The 21,227-nt window shown below is 35.0% G+C and overlaps 1 protein-coding gene across 1 annotated transcript in view; it reads right to left on the bottom strand.

The window, feature by feature from the left end:
- The window catches only part of INTS7 (integrator complex subunit 7), a 91,565-nt gene that overhangs the window by 47,043 nt on the left and 23,295 nt on the right, over positions 1-21,227 (bottom strand). Inside the window, exons 6-9 of the mRNA XM_059995085.1 lie at positions 20,735-20,934; positions 20,132-20,254; positions 5,492-5,609; positions 3,212-3,346 (exon numbers count right to left, since the gene is read on the bottom strand). Coding sequence (XP_059851068.1) covers positions 3,212-3,346; positions 5,492-5,609; positions 20,132-20,254; positions 20,735-20,934 — 576 coding nt within the window. The remainder of the gene's footprint in view (positions 1-3,211; positions 3,347-5,491; positions 5,610-20,131; positions 20,255-20,734; positions 20,935-21,227) is intronic.

Genomic DNA, 21,227 nt, shown 5'->3' with positions numbered 1-21,227 from the left:
GCTGAATGGGAGAAAATATTTGCAAATCATATATCTGATAAGCAGTTGTTAATATTTAAAATATATTTAAGAACTCATACAACTCAACAGCACAATAACTCAATCTGATTAAAAAATGGGCAGAGAATCTGAATAGAATTCTTTCCAAAGATGACATACAGATAGGCAACAGGTACAGGAAAAGATGTTCAACATCGCTAATTATTAGGGAAATGCAAATCAAAATCACAATGAGGGATCACCTCACACCTTTTAAAATGGTTATTATAAAAAAGATAGGAAATAACAAGTGTTGGCAAGGATGTAAAGAAAAGGAAACACTTGTGCACTGTTGGTGGGAATATAAATTGGTGCAGCCGCAACAGAAAACAGCATGAAGGTTCCTCAAAAAATTAAAAATAGAACTGTTATATGATCCAGCAATTCCACTTTTGAGTATGCATCTGAAGAAGACAAAAACATTAACCCAAAAAGATATGTGTACTCCTATGTTTACTGCAGCATTATTTACACTAGCCAAGATATAGAAACAACCTAAATGTCCACTGATGTATGAATAAAGAAAATGTGGTATGTATGTGTGTGTGTGTATATATATATATACACATATATATATGTATATATATACATATATATGTATATATGTACATATATATGTACATATATATGTACGTACATATATATGTACATATATATGTACATATATGTATATATACGTATATATACATATATATGTATATATATATATATACACACACACACACACACACATACACAATGGAATATTATTTAGCCATTTTTTATAAAAGAAGGAAATCCTGTCATTTGTGACCATGGATGGACCTTGAGGGCATTATGCTAAGTGAAATAAATTAGACACAGAAAACCAAATACTGTATGATCTCACTTAAATGTGGAATCTAGAAAAAACAAACAAACACCAAGCTCATAGATACAGAGAACAGACTGGTGGTTGCCAGAGGTGGGGGGTAGGAGGTTGGGGGTGGGCAAAATGGGTGAAGGGGGTGGAAAGGTGCAAACTTCCAGTTATAAAATGAGTAAGTTATGAGAATGTAATGTAAACCATGGTGACTACAGTCAATAATACTCTACTGCATATCTGAAAGTTGTCAGGAGAGTAGATCCTAAAAGTTCTCATCACAAGAAAAAAAAACTTTACAATGACAATGTATGGTGACGAATGTTAACTAGATTTATTGTGGTGATCATTTCACAATATATACAAATATTGAATCATTAGGTTGTACACCTGAAACTAATATTTTTTAAAAAATACACACACATACAATAAACCAAGATCTAAAGCCACAAAGGTATAAATAAAGCCTAACTGAAACAGTGTCACCAGCTTAGCTAAGGAAAAAACTAGCAAACCATGTAGCATGTGTCAATCTTCCAAACAAGACATAAATTATGCAGGTCCATTTTCACCTAGGATGCAACTTTCTCATGCAAGTGGAACTACTTTTAGGAAATAGTCAAGACCCCACTTAATCTTATAAATGTTTTAAGTCAGATCATAAAGAAATGAACCCTTTAGATGTCTCATGTAATAGCAGTACTATACCATCTTTTCACTACCTTTGGGCTACAATTTCTCTAAAGTTTCTAGAAAGTTCTGAATAAATTACTTAACCACATTTAGGTTAATGTATGTCAGCTTTGGGACTTCCCTGGTGACGCAGTGGTTAAGAATCTGCCTGCCAATGCAGGGACACAGGTTTGAGCCCTGGTCCGAGAAGATCCCACATGCCACGGAGCAACTAAGCCTGTGTGCCACAACTACTGAGCCTGTGCTCAGAGCCCATGAGCCACAACTACTGAGCTCACATGCCAGAACTACTGAAGCCTGCACGCCTAGAGCCTGTGCTCCACAAGAGAAGCCAACGCAATGAAAAGCTCGAGCACCACAACGACGAGTAGCCCCCACTCGCTGCAACTACAGAAAGCCTGCACACAGCAATGAAGACCCAATGCAGCCAAAAATAAATGAATGAATGAATAAATAAATAAATGAATATGTCAGCTTTGAGGACATACAGCAATTTGCTGTGTTAAATGGTAGAAAATACTTATTACTATGGAAAAAGTAAAACAAGATTAGTTATTCAAATAACTAATAGGGGCTTGGCAAACAATGTCTAGTGAAGGTCAGGTTGCTAGGAAAACAAAGGCACTAGTAACAAGCAATGCTGAAGCCTGGTGGGGATAAGAGGGACTGCTGATTCTTAACAAAGATCAAAATAAGCACTGAAACAGATGAAACATCCAAAATGCACTTCCCGTTTTTGAACACCAGCATGAACTTCTTTAAGTGTTTGGGTCAAAAGACGTTAGGAATACAATAAAATATATGCATTATTTTCTATGCACATCCTTCTTGATTGTGAAAATCATTTAATGCTATAGATACTTAGAGATAAACTCCATGAAAATTTAATTTGCATTGCTCTGTTAATTCATTTGCCCCCTAGGTGAAACTGTCTGTTATTTAAGCCACTCGATAACTTCATATGTTTTTTTTTTCCCTAAATTTTCTAGGTTTTTTTTTACAGGTGAACAAACTGATACCACTGGATAGTTATAAGCAAAGGTAAGCAATGGGAGGAAACGGGCAATGCTCCATAAAACCTTTCAATTCCGCAATCCCAATCCTAAAGTCCTCATTTTCTTTTTTTAAATAAATTTATTTATTTTTGGCTGTGTTGGGTCTTCACTGCTGCTCGCGGGCTTTCTCTAATTGTGGCGAGCGGGGGCTACTCTTCGTTGCAGTGCGTGGGCTTCTCATTGCGGTGGCTTCTCTTGTTGCGGAGCACGGGCTCTAGGCACGTGGGCTCAGCAGTTGTGGCTTGCGGGCTCGAGAGCACAGCCTCAGTAGTTGTGGCGCACGGCTTAGTTGCTCCGCGGTACGTGGGATCTTCCCAAACCAGGGCTCGAACCCATGTCCCCTGCACTGGCAGGCGGATTCTCAACCTCTGCGCCACCAGGGAAGCCCCCTCATTTTTTTTTCCCCCCAAGGATTAAGCAGTCTTGAGGAAATCTGCCCGAAGAACATTCAGGAGGAGGCAACCAATAGATAAAAGCACACAGGCTAAAAATAATAAGGGATTAAAAAACCAAATACACACAAGATTCTGGTGAAACTCCAATCTAAAAGTTTATACATAATATCAGTCTTGATCAAACTTACCTTTTTCTTGACAAGAGACAGTAATATTAGTTAGGACTCTCACTCCATGAGCTGCAATGCCCCTGTTATTATGGTAACAGCACTCTTGGGCTAATTTGACTAAATCAGAGGATCTAGGGGAAGAACCCACATTTCCTAAACAAGAAGAGAAAAGTAGTACAGATTTAATTCATTTATAGAGTTCAAAAGCAGTTCATTTTATAGGTTCATTTTTATCATTTTCAAGAGAAAATCTCTAACAATAAATTTCAACAAAATTTTCTGCCTCTACCCCATGATCAATATACATCACCACTTCTTTTTCTCCTGTCAAGGTACCTAGAATAAGTATATGCTAATAGTTTTGTAATGATTAAAATCTAAAATCAATATACTTTCCCACAAAAATATTAATAAAAACTGACTAAAGAATACAGCAAAAGCCAAAACAACTATAGATTGTATCTTGGGCATTCAAATAGTCTCTCATTAAAATGGAGTCATTACAAGTCTTCTTGTCAAATAAAACCTTACATTCAAGAGGAGAGAAACAAAAGTTTTAAGTTTGCTGTTCCCACTTCAATTGCTGGCACAGTTATACTGCAAAAGGTTTATATAAGAATTTATTATTTTAGAGCTAGAAAGGACCTGGGGATCATCTGATTCAACAACCTATTTTTACAGAAGAAACTGAAGCCTAAAGATTTTAAGCATCTTGCCATGGAGGTCATAAGACCTGTTAGTTATGCATTGGCCTTGTGCTTTACATGTTAAGTTCTATCCTATAGTTGCAGTAACTTTTAAAAGTCACACCTGAAATTCTGTAACATAAGGTTTATGTCGTGAATGTTGTTATTTATAGTAGAGAAGCTCTCAGTTATAAGTGAGTGAGCTTCAGGAAGAATCAGGAGATTAAAGCTCATTCAGCTTCTCAGCGGGGTCTCTCATTCCTGTCTTCCTTTCCCCTGCTGATTTTTCCATGATTCCTATCAACTGCAATCTTTTACACTAAGGGTGATCATACTTTGTGATGGTTGAAAAGGACACTATCATAAATAACAACAGGCATAAACCAAGACTATCTCAGGCAGTGTGGGACATATGGTCACCTTATTGATTTCCAGCTTGACATAAAAGTACTAGCTTAGGTAAAACCTCAGTGCTTTTTAAATAGGCAAAACATTTGAAAGATGAACCTATGAGTTCTCTTTACAAAACCATGGAAATTGTAATTTCCTCCATTCTTTTTCTTGCCCACGTGATACGGACAATGCAGACTCATCTATAAATTTACAAACATGTTTTGGAACTTACTTTTTTCCTTTTTTTTCTCATCAAGATATTAAAGAAAACTTGGGGAAAAACCCAGAAAAACCCAAAGAAAAAAACAAAAATCATCCCCAAACCCACAACCAGCATGACCTTTTTATTAACTTTCGGGAATACTTTAAAACATCTTTTTCCCCCATGCACACCAATACAATTTAAATATTCATATATAATCAGAATAAGTAGATACTTCCAATTTCTACCTTTAAAATATAATATTTGTGAGCATTTTTCTATGTCAATTGTTTTTGGAATAAAATTATTATTTTCAATTTTTTTACTTAGAAACAATTTACTAAGATAAATTCACAGGGTTCAAAAGGTTCAACCAATAGCAGAAAAAGGTAGAAAGTTAGTAAGAGAAAAGTCTTCCTCATCCACTTAATGTTATATTTCTTGTGCATCATTCCAAGACTATAAAACAACAAAAAACTTTAGCCTTAAGTCTGTTATGTAAGCAAGCTCCTCACAGGGCATTAACAAACGCATTTTGGAGTTAAATCATATTAAACAGGCAACTAGGAAAGCATTATTGAACTGGGGTAAAGTTTTATTTTAATCATTTTCCAGAAGGATAACATATGCCTAAAAGGAAGCACATGACATTTGCTTTTAAAATTCACCACCGCTTGGCCTTTGAAATACACTTAAATCCAAAGGGCATTTTAAGTCAGAGACATACAAAAGCAAACCAGCTATTTTAAGCACCCTAAAAAATATTGTTTCATCCACATATAATGCAAAAAAGGGCAAATTGAGAAAAACTATAGCCTTGAGTTAAGATCAAAGATGCAAGATTTTATTATCTTAGGAATTAGTTAAGAAATCATTTTCAAAGAAATTCCTAACATATAACCATATGAAATTGAAACCTTTCCTGATTTAAAGCTTTACAGAGGAAACGACTTGAAATATCAACATGAATAAAGGATTAGCATGTTATCCATACATTATCTCCTTTCTTCTCTTTACCTGAAGCTATGCTGAAGTAATGTTTGACGGCGATGGTCCCTGACAGCGTGGAAAGAACAGACAACATTCCAAGTTTCAAGCTGTCATAAGGAGTCTGGAGGGCACATTCACAGAGTGCCTGAAATGCAGAAGAGAAAGGAATACAGAAGTTAAAATATCAGTATACCTTAAAACTGTCTACTCGTTTTAAATTTTCTAGCTTTTTAGAAAAATTATATCTTTTTTTCCATGATAAAAAACTTCAAACTGCCACAGCCAAGAGGAACCTTAGGAGACACATTAGCTAAATATAATGTTGTATCCTACATGGGATCTGAACAAAAAAAAGACACTGGGTAAAAACTAAAGAAATCAGAATGGAGTATGAGCTTTGGTTAATAATAATAATGTACCAATATAGGTTCACTGAGTGTAACAAATGTACCATACTCATGTAAAATATCAATAACTGGGGAAACTGGATGTGGGTATGTGGGAGTCCTCTGTACTAGTCTCCATTTTTCTGTAGATCTATACCTGTTCTAAAAAATAAAGTTTATTAAAAAAAAAGTCATCACGAATGACTTTATTAAGATCACTATGAATTATGCCCTATTTAGTCCTCACAAGCAGAACCTCCAATATATTTTGCTTACCTGACAGATATTAGTTCATATGTATATGTGTGTGTGTGTGTGTGTGTATATATATATATATATAATTTTTTTTTTTTAAATAGTAGAGAGTGTAGCATTCTATCTAGCTAATAAGTGAGTGAGCTATCTATCTATCCTCCTCCATTTCAGGTCATTTACTCTACTCTTGACTTAAGGTGATCTGAAGTATTACCAAAATCAAGATGCTAGTTTTTTTTTCACTGTAGTTAACCTTGAATATGTGTTCCTAGTACAGCGAGTCTTGGCTCATCCTGTATAGTTACTCTTAGGACTCTATAACATTACTGCATGTAGTGTAAATGGTCAAATAACTGTCCTGTTAAATTAAACCAACTCCCATTCTCTCACAAAGACAAAGTTTCAGAAAATGAGCAAAACTGAAAGACTAGGGGAACAATTAAAAATAAAATTTCAGGGACTTCCCTGGCGGTCTAGTGGTTAAGACTCTGCGCTTCCACTGCAGGGGGCGTGGGACTGATCCCTGGTTGGGGAACTAAGATCCGCAGGCTGCACGGCGTGGCCAAAAAAATAAGAAATTTTTAAAAAAAGAAAGAAAACATTCTTCAATAAAATAAAATTTCGGAAAGGGTTAAACAATAAATTTAATATGACCCCAATAAAAATATCAACAGAATCTTGGGGGGAGGGGAGAACTTAGATAACCTGTTTACAAATCAGAAAATATACAGAAAATTCTGACAAAGTATAAGGACAAACAAAACAAGCCTTACCAAATATTAAAATGTAATCTATAGTAATAAGATAAGTTTTTCCTACTTGTGGACAGAAATCAAAAGAGAACTGGTCCCAGAAATAGATTCAAATACACACAGAATTTAATATATGATAATGGCATTTCAAATCAGAGACTATTCAATACACAGTTCAAGGGCAACTGGCCAGTCATCTGAATAAAATAAAACTTGATTCTTGTTTCCTTTTTATGGCAAATAAAAAACAAAACTGTAAAAAGCACTAAGATTTAACATGGGAAAAGAAAAAGTGAAAAGATAAGTGCCAAAATTGGGGAAAAAAATTTATATCATGTAAGATCAACAAAGGCCCAATAATCTTAATATATAAAAAGTTCTTAGTAATAAATAGGCAAGCAGCCCAAAAGAAAAATCAGTAGTTCACAGAATTTATATAAATGTTTTTAAAATATAAGATGTTTTAAACCTCACTGATAATTTGAAAAATTTAAATTAAAATGAGTTGCTTTCACCAATCTGATTGGCCAAGATTAAAGTTTAATAATACATAACACCGAAAACAGCATGGGGGAAACAGGCACTCACACACTGCTGATGGAAAGCTAAAAGGGTGTAAATCTCATTGATGGGTAATTGGCAAGATAAAAAATTTTATATATATACATCACTGAGCCCCCAAATTCCTCTTTTAGAAATTTATGTTCACAAAGGCAACTTTTTTTAACAAACTCGTCAATGGAGCAATGTAAATGGCAACAACAAAAATACTGGAAACAACTCTAACGTCCATCAGTGGGGGACTGGGAATAAAGAGACAGTACCACACAGCTGGTAAAAGAATGAAGTAGATTTATGTGCTAATATGAGATGTTCCCCAAGATGCATTCTTTTTTTTTTTAATTTATTGTATTTTTGGCTGCGTTGGGTCTTCATTGCTGTGTGCAGGCTCTTCTCTCATTGCAGTGAGCGGGGGCCACTCTTCATTGCGGTGCGCGGGCTTCTCATTCTGGCAGCTTCTCTTGTTGTGGAGCATGGGCTCTAGGCGCATGAGCCTCAGCAGCTGTGGCACTCGGGTTCAGTAGTTGTGGCTTGCGGGCTCTAGAGCGCAGGCTCAGCAGTTGTGGCGCACGGGCCTAGTTGCTCCATGGCATGTGGGATCCTCCGGGACCAGGGCTCAAACCCGTGTCCCCTGCAATGGCAGGTGGGTTCTTAACCACTGCGCCACCAGGGAAGCCCCCCCCAGATGCATTCTTAAGTGACAAAAAGTTCTTAACATGCATAGAGTATATTTGCATTTGTACAGAAAAAAGATGGGACATACACATGCTTGTGTGTGGATGAAAAAATTCAGGAAGGATACCTAAGAAACTAGTAATAGTGATCACCTCTACAGAGGAGACCAGAGGGAAGAGATGGAAGACACTTATATTTTGCTCACTGCACACCTATGAACTCTGTTTAATTTTTATCACGTGCATGTATACTTTTTCAATTGAAAGAAAAACTTAGTTAATAACAAAAATAGCAGCAGCAGCAAACATTACTGTGGAAGGCATGGAAATGGACTTGAAACACAAAGTAGTTTTTGGTAATGGAAGGGAAGACAGTCTATGTGATACAAACAAGAAATAAGGCCAGAATATGAAGTGTTTATTTGCGGTAAGAGGAGATATATCCAAAAGGGATGAAGGCTAAGAGAGAGAAATATTGATTAGGGAAGATTAGGCCAGATTATAGAGGGCCTTGAATGTTAGGCAGAGTAATGTAAACAGGATGAGAAAGGAAAAAGGAAGCCACTGGAGAGGAATAACATCATCTAAAGTGTTGGGAAGATTATTCTGGCAATGGTAAACAGAACAAGTTAAAGAAAGTTGAGAGGTAAGGAGCCATCCTGTAGCTTATGGCAGTAATCCAAGCAGGTGGTGATTGGTGATGGCCTGAACTAGAACTCGGTGGCAGGAATGGAGAGTATAAATATGAGAGACATTTTGAAGGAGACTGTATATGAGGGAATGAACAAGAAGGATTCAATTATTATTATAAAATTTCAAAACTGATGACCAGAGAATGTTGGTTCCATTTACAAAGACTGAGAATTTATGCAGATAAACTAATTTTTGAGTAACAACAGAAAACAGGAAGAGATATGAAGTCCAAGAGGAAATATCCACCAGGCATTTGGAATCTGAGATGTCGCAGATTTTTAACTGGAACACTCTCATTAGAATTCTGGCTTTGCCGCTCACCATCGCTGTGATCTGCACCAATTACTGAAATCTTTGAGTCTCAACTTCTTTGTCTGTAAAATGGGGGTAAAGATTTATACAGAATTTATACATCCCTGGAAAAACATATAAAAAATTAGACACTGGTTACCACTGGGCAAAGGAGCTGAGTGGATGGCAGAAAAGTGGGAAATATTTTACTATATAGCCTTTTGTAGCATTTGAATTTTGACACATGAATATATTGGCAAAGAAAGGAAGTGAAGTTTAAAATAAAAGGCGGGCGGTGACATCTATTGTCTGTAAGATTAAACAGCTACTGAGAGTCAAAGCACTTCACAACCTCTGCAAGTTACTATGCTGGAGAGCAACTGAGCTCAGGTAAGAGGACTAGATTGTTAGAGGACGCATGTGCTTATACTAAAGGAAGCCCTCAGATTGGCAGAGAAGAAATGGAAGAAAGAGCTTAGACTGAATTCAACTCAAAGGTTCAACTCTGAGGAAAAGGGGGAATGAAGAATCCAGAGAAGGTGCAGTTCAGAGAGTGGGAAGAGTGAGGACAGATAAGGACCGAAGAAGGGGAAGGCTGACAGTGTCCAATGTATCAAAAGGAAAGATGATAAAGGCAGAAAAAGGTTCTGGATTTAGCATTAAGAAGAACACCGGTGATCTTTTAAGTAACTAAGCAAAGTAATAAGGAAACAGACCTATAAACAAGTGTGTTAAAGAAAGAGTAGGGAATGAAGATGTAAAAGCAGATATAGATGCTATTTTTGAAGTTCAAAAGAAAGCTTTTTTACAAAAGAAAAAAAAAGTCATTGCCATTAGGTAATATTACAGTTTTAATTTATTTATTTAAATACATAGGCTACTTCCATTTATCCACTTTTTACTGCCTAAATTGTTCTGCCTTGTACTGTTAGTTTGTACTTGGGAATAAAATTATTAACCAAATAGCCCCATAGGTTATGTCCTGTATTTACACATATTCAAAATTATGTCTTATAAAGTGCCCTATGTATAACAGATATTTAGCCTTTTGGGATAATCAAGAAGGTTGCGACATGTTACATAAGATGATATTAATAATTTTAAAGAAGAAAAGATTTACCATTTAAAAAATTGAACAAAGTGTTAGAAAATCTATAAAATTATCTACAGTGTTATCTTCTCATTTCTGTCACTTTGCACAGTATTGGATATCTAAAATGCTCTCTGTAACTACATATTGGTTTAAAGGTCCATTAATTTAATGTAGTAAGCTTAACGGAGCACATCAAAGTTCCCCAGAAATAGCACATCAGTCATATTTCAACGATGAAATATGGTTCAAGTTTCTGTTTCAAGGATGTTACCTATTACAAAATTGTTCTTACCAGGACCATTTTTCAAAAAGGAAATATCTAACTCTTGAAATGGAGCCCCCTTTCTCACACACCACCACTGTTACCGTCACTGACTATTTGGTCTGAATTTCTCTCTCCAGGCTGGTTTAACTCACTGCTCAACTGAGGCTCTGTCCTGAATTACTGTTTTCTGGGTCAGCTCCTAAATGGGGGCTTCTCCTCTACTCTAGAATGGGACTGGCCACCAGGGATGTGTTCCAGAAAAGCATGGCAAAAAATTGATAATCTTCAAAATAAAGAAAAATGTCATGTTAAAAGCACTCTGTGAAGGGGATTAAGAGGTACAAACTTTCAGTCATATAAGTCACGGCATATGATGTGCAGCATAAGAAACATGGTGAATAATACTGTAGTAACTCTGTATGAGGACAAATGGTTACTAGATTTATTGTGGTGATCATTTCATAATGTATTTAAATATTGAATCACTAAGTTATACACCTGAAACTAATATAATATTGTATGTCAACCATACTTCCATGAAAAATAAATAAACAAAAGTACTCTGCCAGAGACATAATACCTCTAAATTTTCTATGTCTCCATTGTACTAACTACAAAAAGAAAAAGATTATTAAAAGAGCTAATTCTCATGTTTAACTTGTCATTTCTCCTAGGATCAGGTAAGATATAATCAGAAATCTTCGGAGAGATCAAGTCAAAAATAAAATTACGCCTTTGAGAATACCCAGAACAAATAATCTTTTGCTGTGTAACAGACAGGTTGAATAAATCAACCTCTTCAGATAAGACAATAACACCAGAATAGTGTAAACTATTAATACTGATCAACACAAATGGATATTATAGCAAGACATACAAAAAAAATCCAAAGAGAAATACAAACACATGAAAAAATATTTTTGTTCCTATGAAATTATTTGTTTTTGACTACCTTAACAATAATACGCTATACTTGGGCCTTGATTTAGGCCCTTCCTTCCTTCAGGTTTTTAAGACATTCGGAACGAACGTATTTCCTTTAAACCTGGAATATCTGATTACAGGTGGAAATTATAATACCTACCAACACACCCGTAAAAATAGCAATAGAATGCACACAATTTGCAACTGAAATACCAAAACTCAAAAATCAATCAGCAGTGATAAGACTGGCTGAGAGGAAGAAAGGAAAGAATGAAGAAAGAAAAGAAGGAGGGAGGAAAACCTTGAATAAAAATAATTACTCTTGGTGACAGAGTAAAATTTAAATTTGAAATCAACAAGCTATTACCTTGTAAAGGTTAAATCATTAGAACTGTTTTCTTCTGCTCTATTTCAATATTTTCAAAAATACACCCAGGCTTTGAAAAAATGATTATTTGACCACATCCATTTAATTAAAATCAATATGCTCAGATTTCAGGCACAGTGGGAAAAAATTCTTTGTGGGAAAGACAAATATTTAATAACATGTATTTTCGATTAAAAAGAACTAAAGAAAAAAGCCACAAGAAAGATAAAGATAAATCAGAACAAAAAACTTCAGGGAAGATGTGGTATATTGAAGAAATACTCGTAAGCTGTGAAATCAACAAAACAGTTAACACTTAAGTAACCATTAATGTGGTTGTGAAGTTCAATGCAAATATTATAAAAAAGATTTCACACAATAACTGCGTAGTATAAAAAAAGTAACTTGTAATTAAATTTCAGATTATTTTAACAACATACAGGGGGAGGAGGGAATGAAGGGGAGTAGAAAAGAGGAGAATTTAAGCCTGCTAAAATTTGCAATATTTCAACCACCATACTTTTCATTCTTAATAGAGATACACAAGTTCTTATATTAATATATAAAATATAGAGGTAGGTAAAGTAAGAATAATGCTTAATTACCATGCTAAAATCTTTTTAGTTCACTAGAGAATAAAGGAACAGTGAAAACTTGATCAAAATAACAAAGTAATGAAACAAAGGAAACAAAAAAGGACACATTGTAAACAGTCTAAAATAAGACTGTTTATAAAAGTACAAAAATTCAGTTACATCGATAAATGTAAATAAATTACACTACTAAAAAAGACTCAGATTAAGTCTAAAGAGGTAAATCTAATTATATGCTATTTATAAGAATCAAACCTAAATGACAGAGAAAGGTTGAGGACAACAAAATTGGCAAAGACCTGATAGATATGTGGAAAGAAAAATAAACAAGAGGCAATATTAATATTACATAAAGAACTTGAGGCCAAAATAGCTTTAAATAGGAGAGAGGATTCTTTTACACTAATAAAAGTTCTATCTGTGGAACAAGATAGCATTAAGATTTTTAAATTAAAATGGTTACATATAAATTGGCATGAGAAGCTAATGAATATCAAAACTTCACAGATCAAAAAGAGAAACTAATTTAAGATATAGTATACTTGAGTAGTATCAATAAGATTTCATACAGTTTAATACTGAAATATATATTAACACATATATATTATATATTTATCTGTATTACTTAATATATATATTACATTATATAGAAAATATACCGTCTTTTCAAATTCTACGAACTGTTTACAAAAAATGATCCTACACTGCGCCACAAGGAAACCTTAAAATTAGGAATTAATAACAAAAGGTTAGCAACAACAAAAATTCCATCTACAAATATAAAAACCTTATCACGTCAAAAACAGAAACTTCCAGTTATAAGAAAAATAAGTACTAGGGATGTAATGCACAACATGATGACTGTAGTTAACACGCTGTATGACATATAGGAAAATTGTTACAGTAAATCTTAAGAGTTCTCATCATAAGCAAAAAAAATTTTTTTCTTGTTCTTCTTTTTATCTATATGAGATGATGGATGCTAACTAAACTTAGTGTTAATCATTTCATAATATCTGTAAGTCAAACCATTATGCTTAAACTTATGTATGTGATGTATGTCAGTTACATCTTAATAAATGGGATAAAAGAAGAATAAGAAAAAAGGGGATAAAAATATTATTTAAACTAATTCCATGGTCAAAGAGGAAATCAAAACTGCTCTCATGGAAACTAAAAGAACAAAATCATTTACAATACAGTCGCCCCTCAGTATCCGCAGGGGTTCCAGGACCCCCCACTCCTGGCTGCAGATACCAAAATCTACAGATGCTCAAATACTACTAGTGTAGTATTTGCATATAAATTGCATATGCACATCCTCCCACATACTTTAAATCATCTCTAGATTACTTATAATACCTAACACAGTGTAAATGCTATGTAAATAATTGCTGGCAGGTGGCAAATTCAAGTTTTGCTTTTTGGGACTTCCTGGGATTTTTTTTGGAATACTTCTTTGAGTCATTGGTGGTTGGCTGAATCAGCAGATGTGATACAAAGGGATGATTCTGCAACCAAAAACCATGAAACACCTAGGAATATCTCACAGAATATGCGCAAAATTTGTATGCTGAAAACCACTGATGAGAAATTGAGGAAGATCTAAATAAATGGAGAGATATGCCATGTTCATAGATTAGAAAACTCAATACTACTAAGATGTCAATTCTTTCCAAATTGATCTATAGATGCAAATACCAATCAAAATCCTAGCAGACTTTTTTGTAGAAATTGACAAATTGGTTTGAAATTTTGTATGGAAAGGAAAAGGACCTAGAACATCCAAAATAAATACAAAGGTAGAGGACTCACACTACCTGATGCCAAGACTTACAGAATTCCAAGCTACAGAAATCAAAATTGTGTGCTATTGGCTTAAGAACAGATACACGGACCAAAGGAACAAAACAGAATCCAGAAATAGACCCATATAGATAAGGTCAACTCATTTTCAACAAAGATGCTAAGGTAATTCACAGAGAAAGGATAGTCTTTTTAACAAATGGTGCTGGAACACCTGGCTATCCAAACACACCTCCATTCTTACCTTGCACCATATACAACAGTCAACTCAAAATGGATTACATAGAGCTAAATATAAAAGTTAAAACTATAAAACTTCTAGAAGAAAATATATGAGAAAATCTTTGAGACTTTGCGTTAGATAAAGACTTTCTAGATAGGGGCTTCCCTGGTGGCACAGTGGTTGAGAGTCCACCTGCTGATGCAGGGGACACGGGTTCGTGCCCCGGTCCGGGAAGATCCCACATGCTGCAGAGCGGCTAGGCCCGTGGGCCATGGCCACTGAGCCTGTGTGTCCGGAGCCTCTTGCTCCGCAACGGGAGAGGCCACAACAGTGAGAGGCCCGTGTACCGCAAAAAACAAAACAAAACAAAACAAAACTTCCTAGATAAAAAACAAAAATACAACCCCAAAAGGAAAAAAAAAATTGATAAACTATATTTCATCGAAACAAAAAAACTTCTGTTCTTCAAAAGATACTGTATTCAAGGCACATACTGGCAGAAAATATCTGCAAAATACACATCTGATAAAAGTATTTGTATCTGGAATATATAAGGAGCTCAGTAACAAGAAGAAAACCTAAAAAAAAAAAAGCAGCATAAAAGATTAGAGCAGGCATTTCACTAAAGAAGAGATCTGGATGACAAGCCTATACGATGCTGGTGGATACCACTACACAACTATTCAGAAGACTAAAATTACAAAGCCATACAATAAAAAGTGCTAGCAAGGATAAAGAACTACAACTCATGCATTGCCGCTGAGTATGTAAAATGGTACAGCCATTATAGAAAACAGTTTGGCAGTTTCTTACAAAGTTAAACATACATTTACCACACAACCCAACAATTCTACTCCTAGGTTTTTACCCAAGAAATGTCCTACAAAGATCTGTACAATAAAAGCTTTATTTATAATAGAAAAAAAAACACAAAAAACTGGAAACAATTCAAATGTCCATGAAGCTGTCAACGGATAAATAAACTATGGTCCATATACTGGGATACTACTCAGCAGTAAAATGGAACAAACTACTGCTTCATGTAACAACATGGATGAATTATGCTAAGCATTATGTTAAGCAAAAGAAGCCATACCCAAAAGGCTACATATTGTATGCTTCCATTTATATTTTGGAAAGGCAAAATTATAGGGATAGAAATCAGTTCAGTATTAGTCAGGGGTTAGGGGAAAGACTGACTAGAGGGGCCTGAAGGAACTCTGGAGTGATTTGAAAATGTTCTATATCACAATTGTGGTGGTAGTTACACAACTGTATACATCTATTAAAATTTGAACTGCATATCTAGAACTGTGTACCTAGAAAAGTTTCTGTAAATAAATTATACCACAAAATCTGACGTAAAAAGTGCATTTCAGGGACTTCCTTGGTGGCACAGTGGTTAAGAATCCTCCTGCCAATGCAGGAGACATGGGTTCAAGCCCTGGCTGGGAAGATCCCATATGCCGCGGAGCAACTAAGCCCGTGTGCCACAACTACTGAGCCTGCGCTCTAGAGCCCGCGAGCCACAACTACTGAGCCCATGTGCTGCAACTACTGAAGCCCATGCACCTAGAGCCCGTGCTCCGCAACAAGAGAAGCCACCGCAATGAGAAGCCCCCGCACTGCAACGAAGAGTAGCCCCCGCTCGCCGCAACGAGAGAAAGTCCACGCACAGCGACGAAGACCCAACACAGCCAAAAAATAAATAAATTTATTTAAAAAAAAAAGTGCATTTCAAATTAATGGCAATGGGAACACTGAAAGTTGTAATTTATGGAATGTGGCCAACCTGCACTAAGAGGAAAATTAATAGCCTTAAGTGCTTTCATTATTAAACAGAAGAATAAAAATAAATGTACCAACCACTTGAAAGGCACAAGAAAGCCATGCTTCTGGCAAGAAAAGGGGAACATAAACACAATAGTAAGAATAAAATAAAGATAAAATTTTAAACACGGAGATACTAAAAATTATAAAGGTTCTTTATACTGATACTCATGAATCTGCAAAATAAATTAAATGGAAAACAAATTATCAAAACTGATTCAAGAGGCAGAAAACTTTGATAGGGCAATAACCATGTAAGTAATTAGAAATATTCTCAAAACTCTATCCCTGGAAGAAGTTCCAGGTTCAGATGGACTTACGGCACTTTTAAAGCTATACCCTCAGAAGACAGAAAATTCTTATGTCATAGCTCTTAACCATTTCAGAGCATGGCAAGGGCAACTGTTTACACTGCATTTACATTTTATTTATAACTACTTACATAATATTTACATTGTATTAGGTATTGTAAGTAATCTAAAGATGATTTAAAGTATATAGGAGGATATACATAGGTTATATGCAAAAACTACTATTTTATACAAGGAACTTGAGCATCTGAGGATTTTGGTATTCAGCAGGGGGTACTGGAACCAAGCCCCCAAAGATGTCAAGGGACAACTGTATATCAATTAAAGGAAAAAAACATGCAACCACATGAATGAGTCTCATCAGTATAATGTTGAGCAAAAGAAGTAAAAACAAACAAAACTAAACAATATTTTTAGGGAGGCATATATATAGATGGTAAAACTATAAAGAGCAAAGAAATGATTATCACAAAGGTCAAAACAGTGGTTTCCATTGGGTGGGTATTAAGGCTCTGATCAGGGAGAACGATGTGAGAGAAGGAAGCAGGGTTCTGTGATTTTGCAGTGTTCTCTTTCTAGCTGGATGGTGGTTACATGGGTTTTGATTTACAATTATTATTTAAACTATTAAATATACATTGTACATACTTTTTTGTATGTGTGATTTATCTTAAAATAAGGAAAGAAATGAGATAGAATAATACAGTGCTCTCACTTGGTTTGGTTCCCTAAAATGACTGAGCACATTCTCTTCTTGGATAATATGTTTAGTAGAAAAAAACACAAGAGGACAGAGCTCTCTTAATTCTTAATTAAGTCCTCTTAAGAAGCTCTCTTAAGCATATTAAGTCTCTCTGAACCCTAATTTGCTCATCTATTAAGTGCAAATACTAATTACTGTCCTTATGTCTTGGGGTATTTGTGACTATCAATCATAATATACCAAAACATGTTTAGAAAATTGCAAACAAACAAAAAAACACAGCAGCTCAGTTTTCATAATCTGAAATTCAAAGGTTTTTGTTACACTGTAGCTATGATCATACCAAGAGATAATAAAATCCATGAACGTAAGATTTATTTCTGACAATTTTCCATTTCACTTTAAGCAGCATTTTTTTATAAGTGGTGCATCTGTCATCAGTAATGGGCAAACAAATAGGGTTCCACTTTGAGAAAAAATAAATATAAAACATTAATTTAACCTAGGAAATGCTATAAAAGATGACACATTAAAAGTCTAGAGATTGAAATCTGTTCTTGTATTTACAAAAGAAAACTTAAAAAAAAAAAAAAAAAACAAAAGAAAACTTAAGAATGTCTTTTCCTCTGTGTGAAAAGGAGAAATACAGTTCGCTAAGTTCCCCATCCAGTACCTTTCTCTAATAAATAGTCAGCACCAAAACTGTTCTCCCTAAATTGAGTAAAGGAGACAAGAATAAAATAAACAATTTAAGTGGGCTTCTCAATTAGCCTTGGTGCTGCTATGGGACAATTAAAAAGAAACTGAGAGGCAAGTCTAATTCACTAAAACAAACCTAAACATTAAAGGATGTAAATTTTTCAATAACTAAGTAATATCTTTGAATGGTGACACAGCATAACTAGACTTATCATGGTGATCATTTTGAAATGTATAGAAAAAGATTACTATGTTGTATAACAGGAACTAACACAGTGTTGCAGCTCAGTTATACTTCAAAAGCAAGCACACAAACAAACAAACAAACAAACTCATAGAAAAAGAGATCAGATTTGTGGTTACCAGAGGCACGGGGTAGTTGGATGAAAGCAGCCAAAAGGCACAAACTTCCAGTTATAAGATAAATAAGTACCAGGAATGTAATGTATAGCATGATAAATATAATTAACACTGTTGTTAGGTTATGTATGAAAGTTGTTAAGAAAGTAAATCCTAAGAGTTCTTATCACACAAAAAAATATTTTTTAAATTCTTTAATTTTGTATCTATGAGATGATGGATGTTCACTAAACTTATTGTGTAATAATTTCATGATGTAAGTCGAATCATTATACTGTATACCGAAAACTTATACAATGCTCTGTCAATTTTATCTCAATAAAACTGGGAAAAAAAGGGAAAAAAAGAAAGAAGTTTTATATATTTACTTTGCCACTTCTAACTTCTGCCACCAATATCAACAATGCTCTTGGAAATTTTTTAGATTGAAACACTTAGAAAAAGACAAAGATAATATTGGGTTGGCCAAAAAGTGCCTTTGGTTTGTAAGTAAAACTAAAAGACACCTTTTTCATTTCCACCAAAAACTTTACTGAACAACATATTCACCCTTTTGTGCCACTACCTTCTGTCATTTTTTAGGCAACTTCATAATTCCATCTTCCCAAAACTTTTTATCTTTTTGAGCAAAGAACTGTTCCAGGTGCCTTTTACAGTCTTCCAGGAAATTGAAATTTTTTCCATGAAGAGAATTTTGTAAAGACCAAAATAAATGGAAATCCGAAGGTGCATTGTCTGGTGAATACGGCGGACGAATCAGAACTTCCCAGCCAAGCTGTAACAGTTTTCGCCTGGTCATCAAAGAAACATTCTGTCTTGCATTATCCTGATGAAAGATTAGTCTACTGACTAATTCTACACACTTTTCGTCGAGTGCTACTTTCAGTTGGTCTAACTGGGAGTAGTACTTGTTGCAATTAATCCTTTGGTTTTCCAGAAGATGCTCATAATAGAGGACTCCCTTCCAATCCCACCATATACACATCACCTTCTCTGCATGAAGACCGGCCTTTGGTGTGGTTGGTGGTGGTTCATTTCGCTTGCCTCACGATCTCTTCCGTTCCACATTATTGTACAGTATCCACTTTTCATCGCCTGTCACAATTTTTTTTTTAACATCTTTATTGTAGTGTAATTGCTTTACAATGTTGTGTTAGTTTCTGCTGTATGACAAAGTGAAATCAGCTATACGTATACACAATTTGTTTTAATAACAGAACGTTTTTGTTACGTTTAAGTAGAGAATTGCATGTGGAAATATAACTTATGTGGAACCCAAACATCAAAGCGATTAACATAACCAAGCTGGTGTAAATGATTTTCAATGCTTGACTGGATATTCTGAGTATGTCAGCTATCTTCTGTGGGGTATAATGTTGATTGTTCTCAATTAATATCTCGATTTGATGGCTATCAACTTCAACTGGGGTATCCAACCGTGGAGCAACGTCCAGTGAGAAATCTCCAGCACAAAACCTCACAAACCATTTTTGACATGTTCAGTTAGTGACAGCACCTTCTCCATACACTGCACAAATCTTTTTTTGCATTTTTACCTTTCTTGAAATAATAAAGCATAATAGGTCAAAAATGTTGCTTTTTTCTTCCATCCTCAATATTAAAATGGCTACACAAAAATTCACCAATTTTGGTAAGTCTTGTATTAAATGTATGCTGATATGACAGCTGTCACATACAATCTAACAAAATTGTTTCGAATGAAGTTAAACACAACTAAGTGCCACTAGAGCCATCTTACAGAAAAAACCAAACAAACCTTTTGGCCAACCCAATATAAAAATGTAAAGCAAAACAATATGCTCTATTACAATGCTATATTATTTTTCTATATAAAATATTAATGTTCAAAGTTCTGCATACCTGAATGTTTTCCCTACTCCAAGTATGTGGTGTTTTACTGGCAAGTAATTTCAGATCTTGAATAGCAAGTCTCTTTACTGCTTTCCTGGGGTCATTCTTCAAATACTGCAATAGAAGCTGAATCTACAAAAGAAATAAGTCACTCCATGAATGATACTGTCACTGAAATTATCATTAGGGATGCAGTGTAAGTTAGTGAAACTTACATTTGAGACAGGGCTCATTTCAAATTACAGCCCTGTCATTTATGCGCTATGTGCCCATGTTTGGACCTCTTTCTCCTCTAGTATAGAAATATACTATCATTTAACTTGCAAGGTTCCAGCACAAGACCTGGCCTCAAACACTCAATTCTTCCCTTTTTTTTCCCCACCAACTCTATGCTCTGCCACGTACCCCCACCTCCCCCTCATTTCTCTCAAGGCTCCTAAGAATTAGCACTATGAACAGAGGAAAAAAGCAAGCAAAAGGAAATGAAACCTTCTCTGATCTTTATCAGAGAAAGGGATCTTAATGTTATCAAAACTTATGGGTTACTTATTTTTTATCGTATACTTAATATGCAAGTTTATTGAAAAGGCAGTTAAAGAAAATTGACATTACCTGCTTAGGCGTATCAACCAAGGATGAAGCTGCAAGCAGAGTAAAGGTGTGCAAAGAAACAATCACCATTTTGTTGGAAGGGTAGGATGTGACTAGCTGTTGTAAGAGCTCACGAGCACTGGATGCCAATATTGCATCATGGTGCATGTGCTGCAGGATAGGGATCAACTTCAGCTTCAAGTCGACTGGCGTGGCTAGACCTAGATACAGAAAGAATGCTTAGAGATTTCTGATCATCATCCTGGATAATAGTTCCCAGTTAAAAGGTCTGATTCAATTAGCAAAATGACCATTTAAAAACAAATAGTATATGAGTATTACGGTTATAACATTAAAGATAATTATATACTAGAGATAATCAACAAGTTCAATAGTTTTTTTTCAAAAGTATGTATCTTAACATTAAGTTGTGGGTGCTTATTAAACTACATGCTGATAGTAGAAAATGCCCTTAAAAGGCACAGTAGAAAGCAGTCATATTTGCTGCCTGTTT

The sequence above is a fragment of the Delphinus delphis genome, chromosome 1 (genome assembly GCF_949987515.2).
Source record: "Delphinus delphis chromosome 1, mDelDel1.2, whole genome shotgun sequence".
Classification (NCBI taxonomy): Eukaryota; Metazoa; Chordata; class Mammalia; order Artiodactyla; family Delphinidae; genus Delphinus; species Delphinus delphis.
This window is presented reverse-complemented; position numbering and strand designations above follow the sequence as displayed.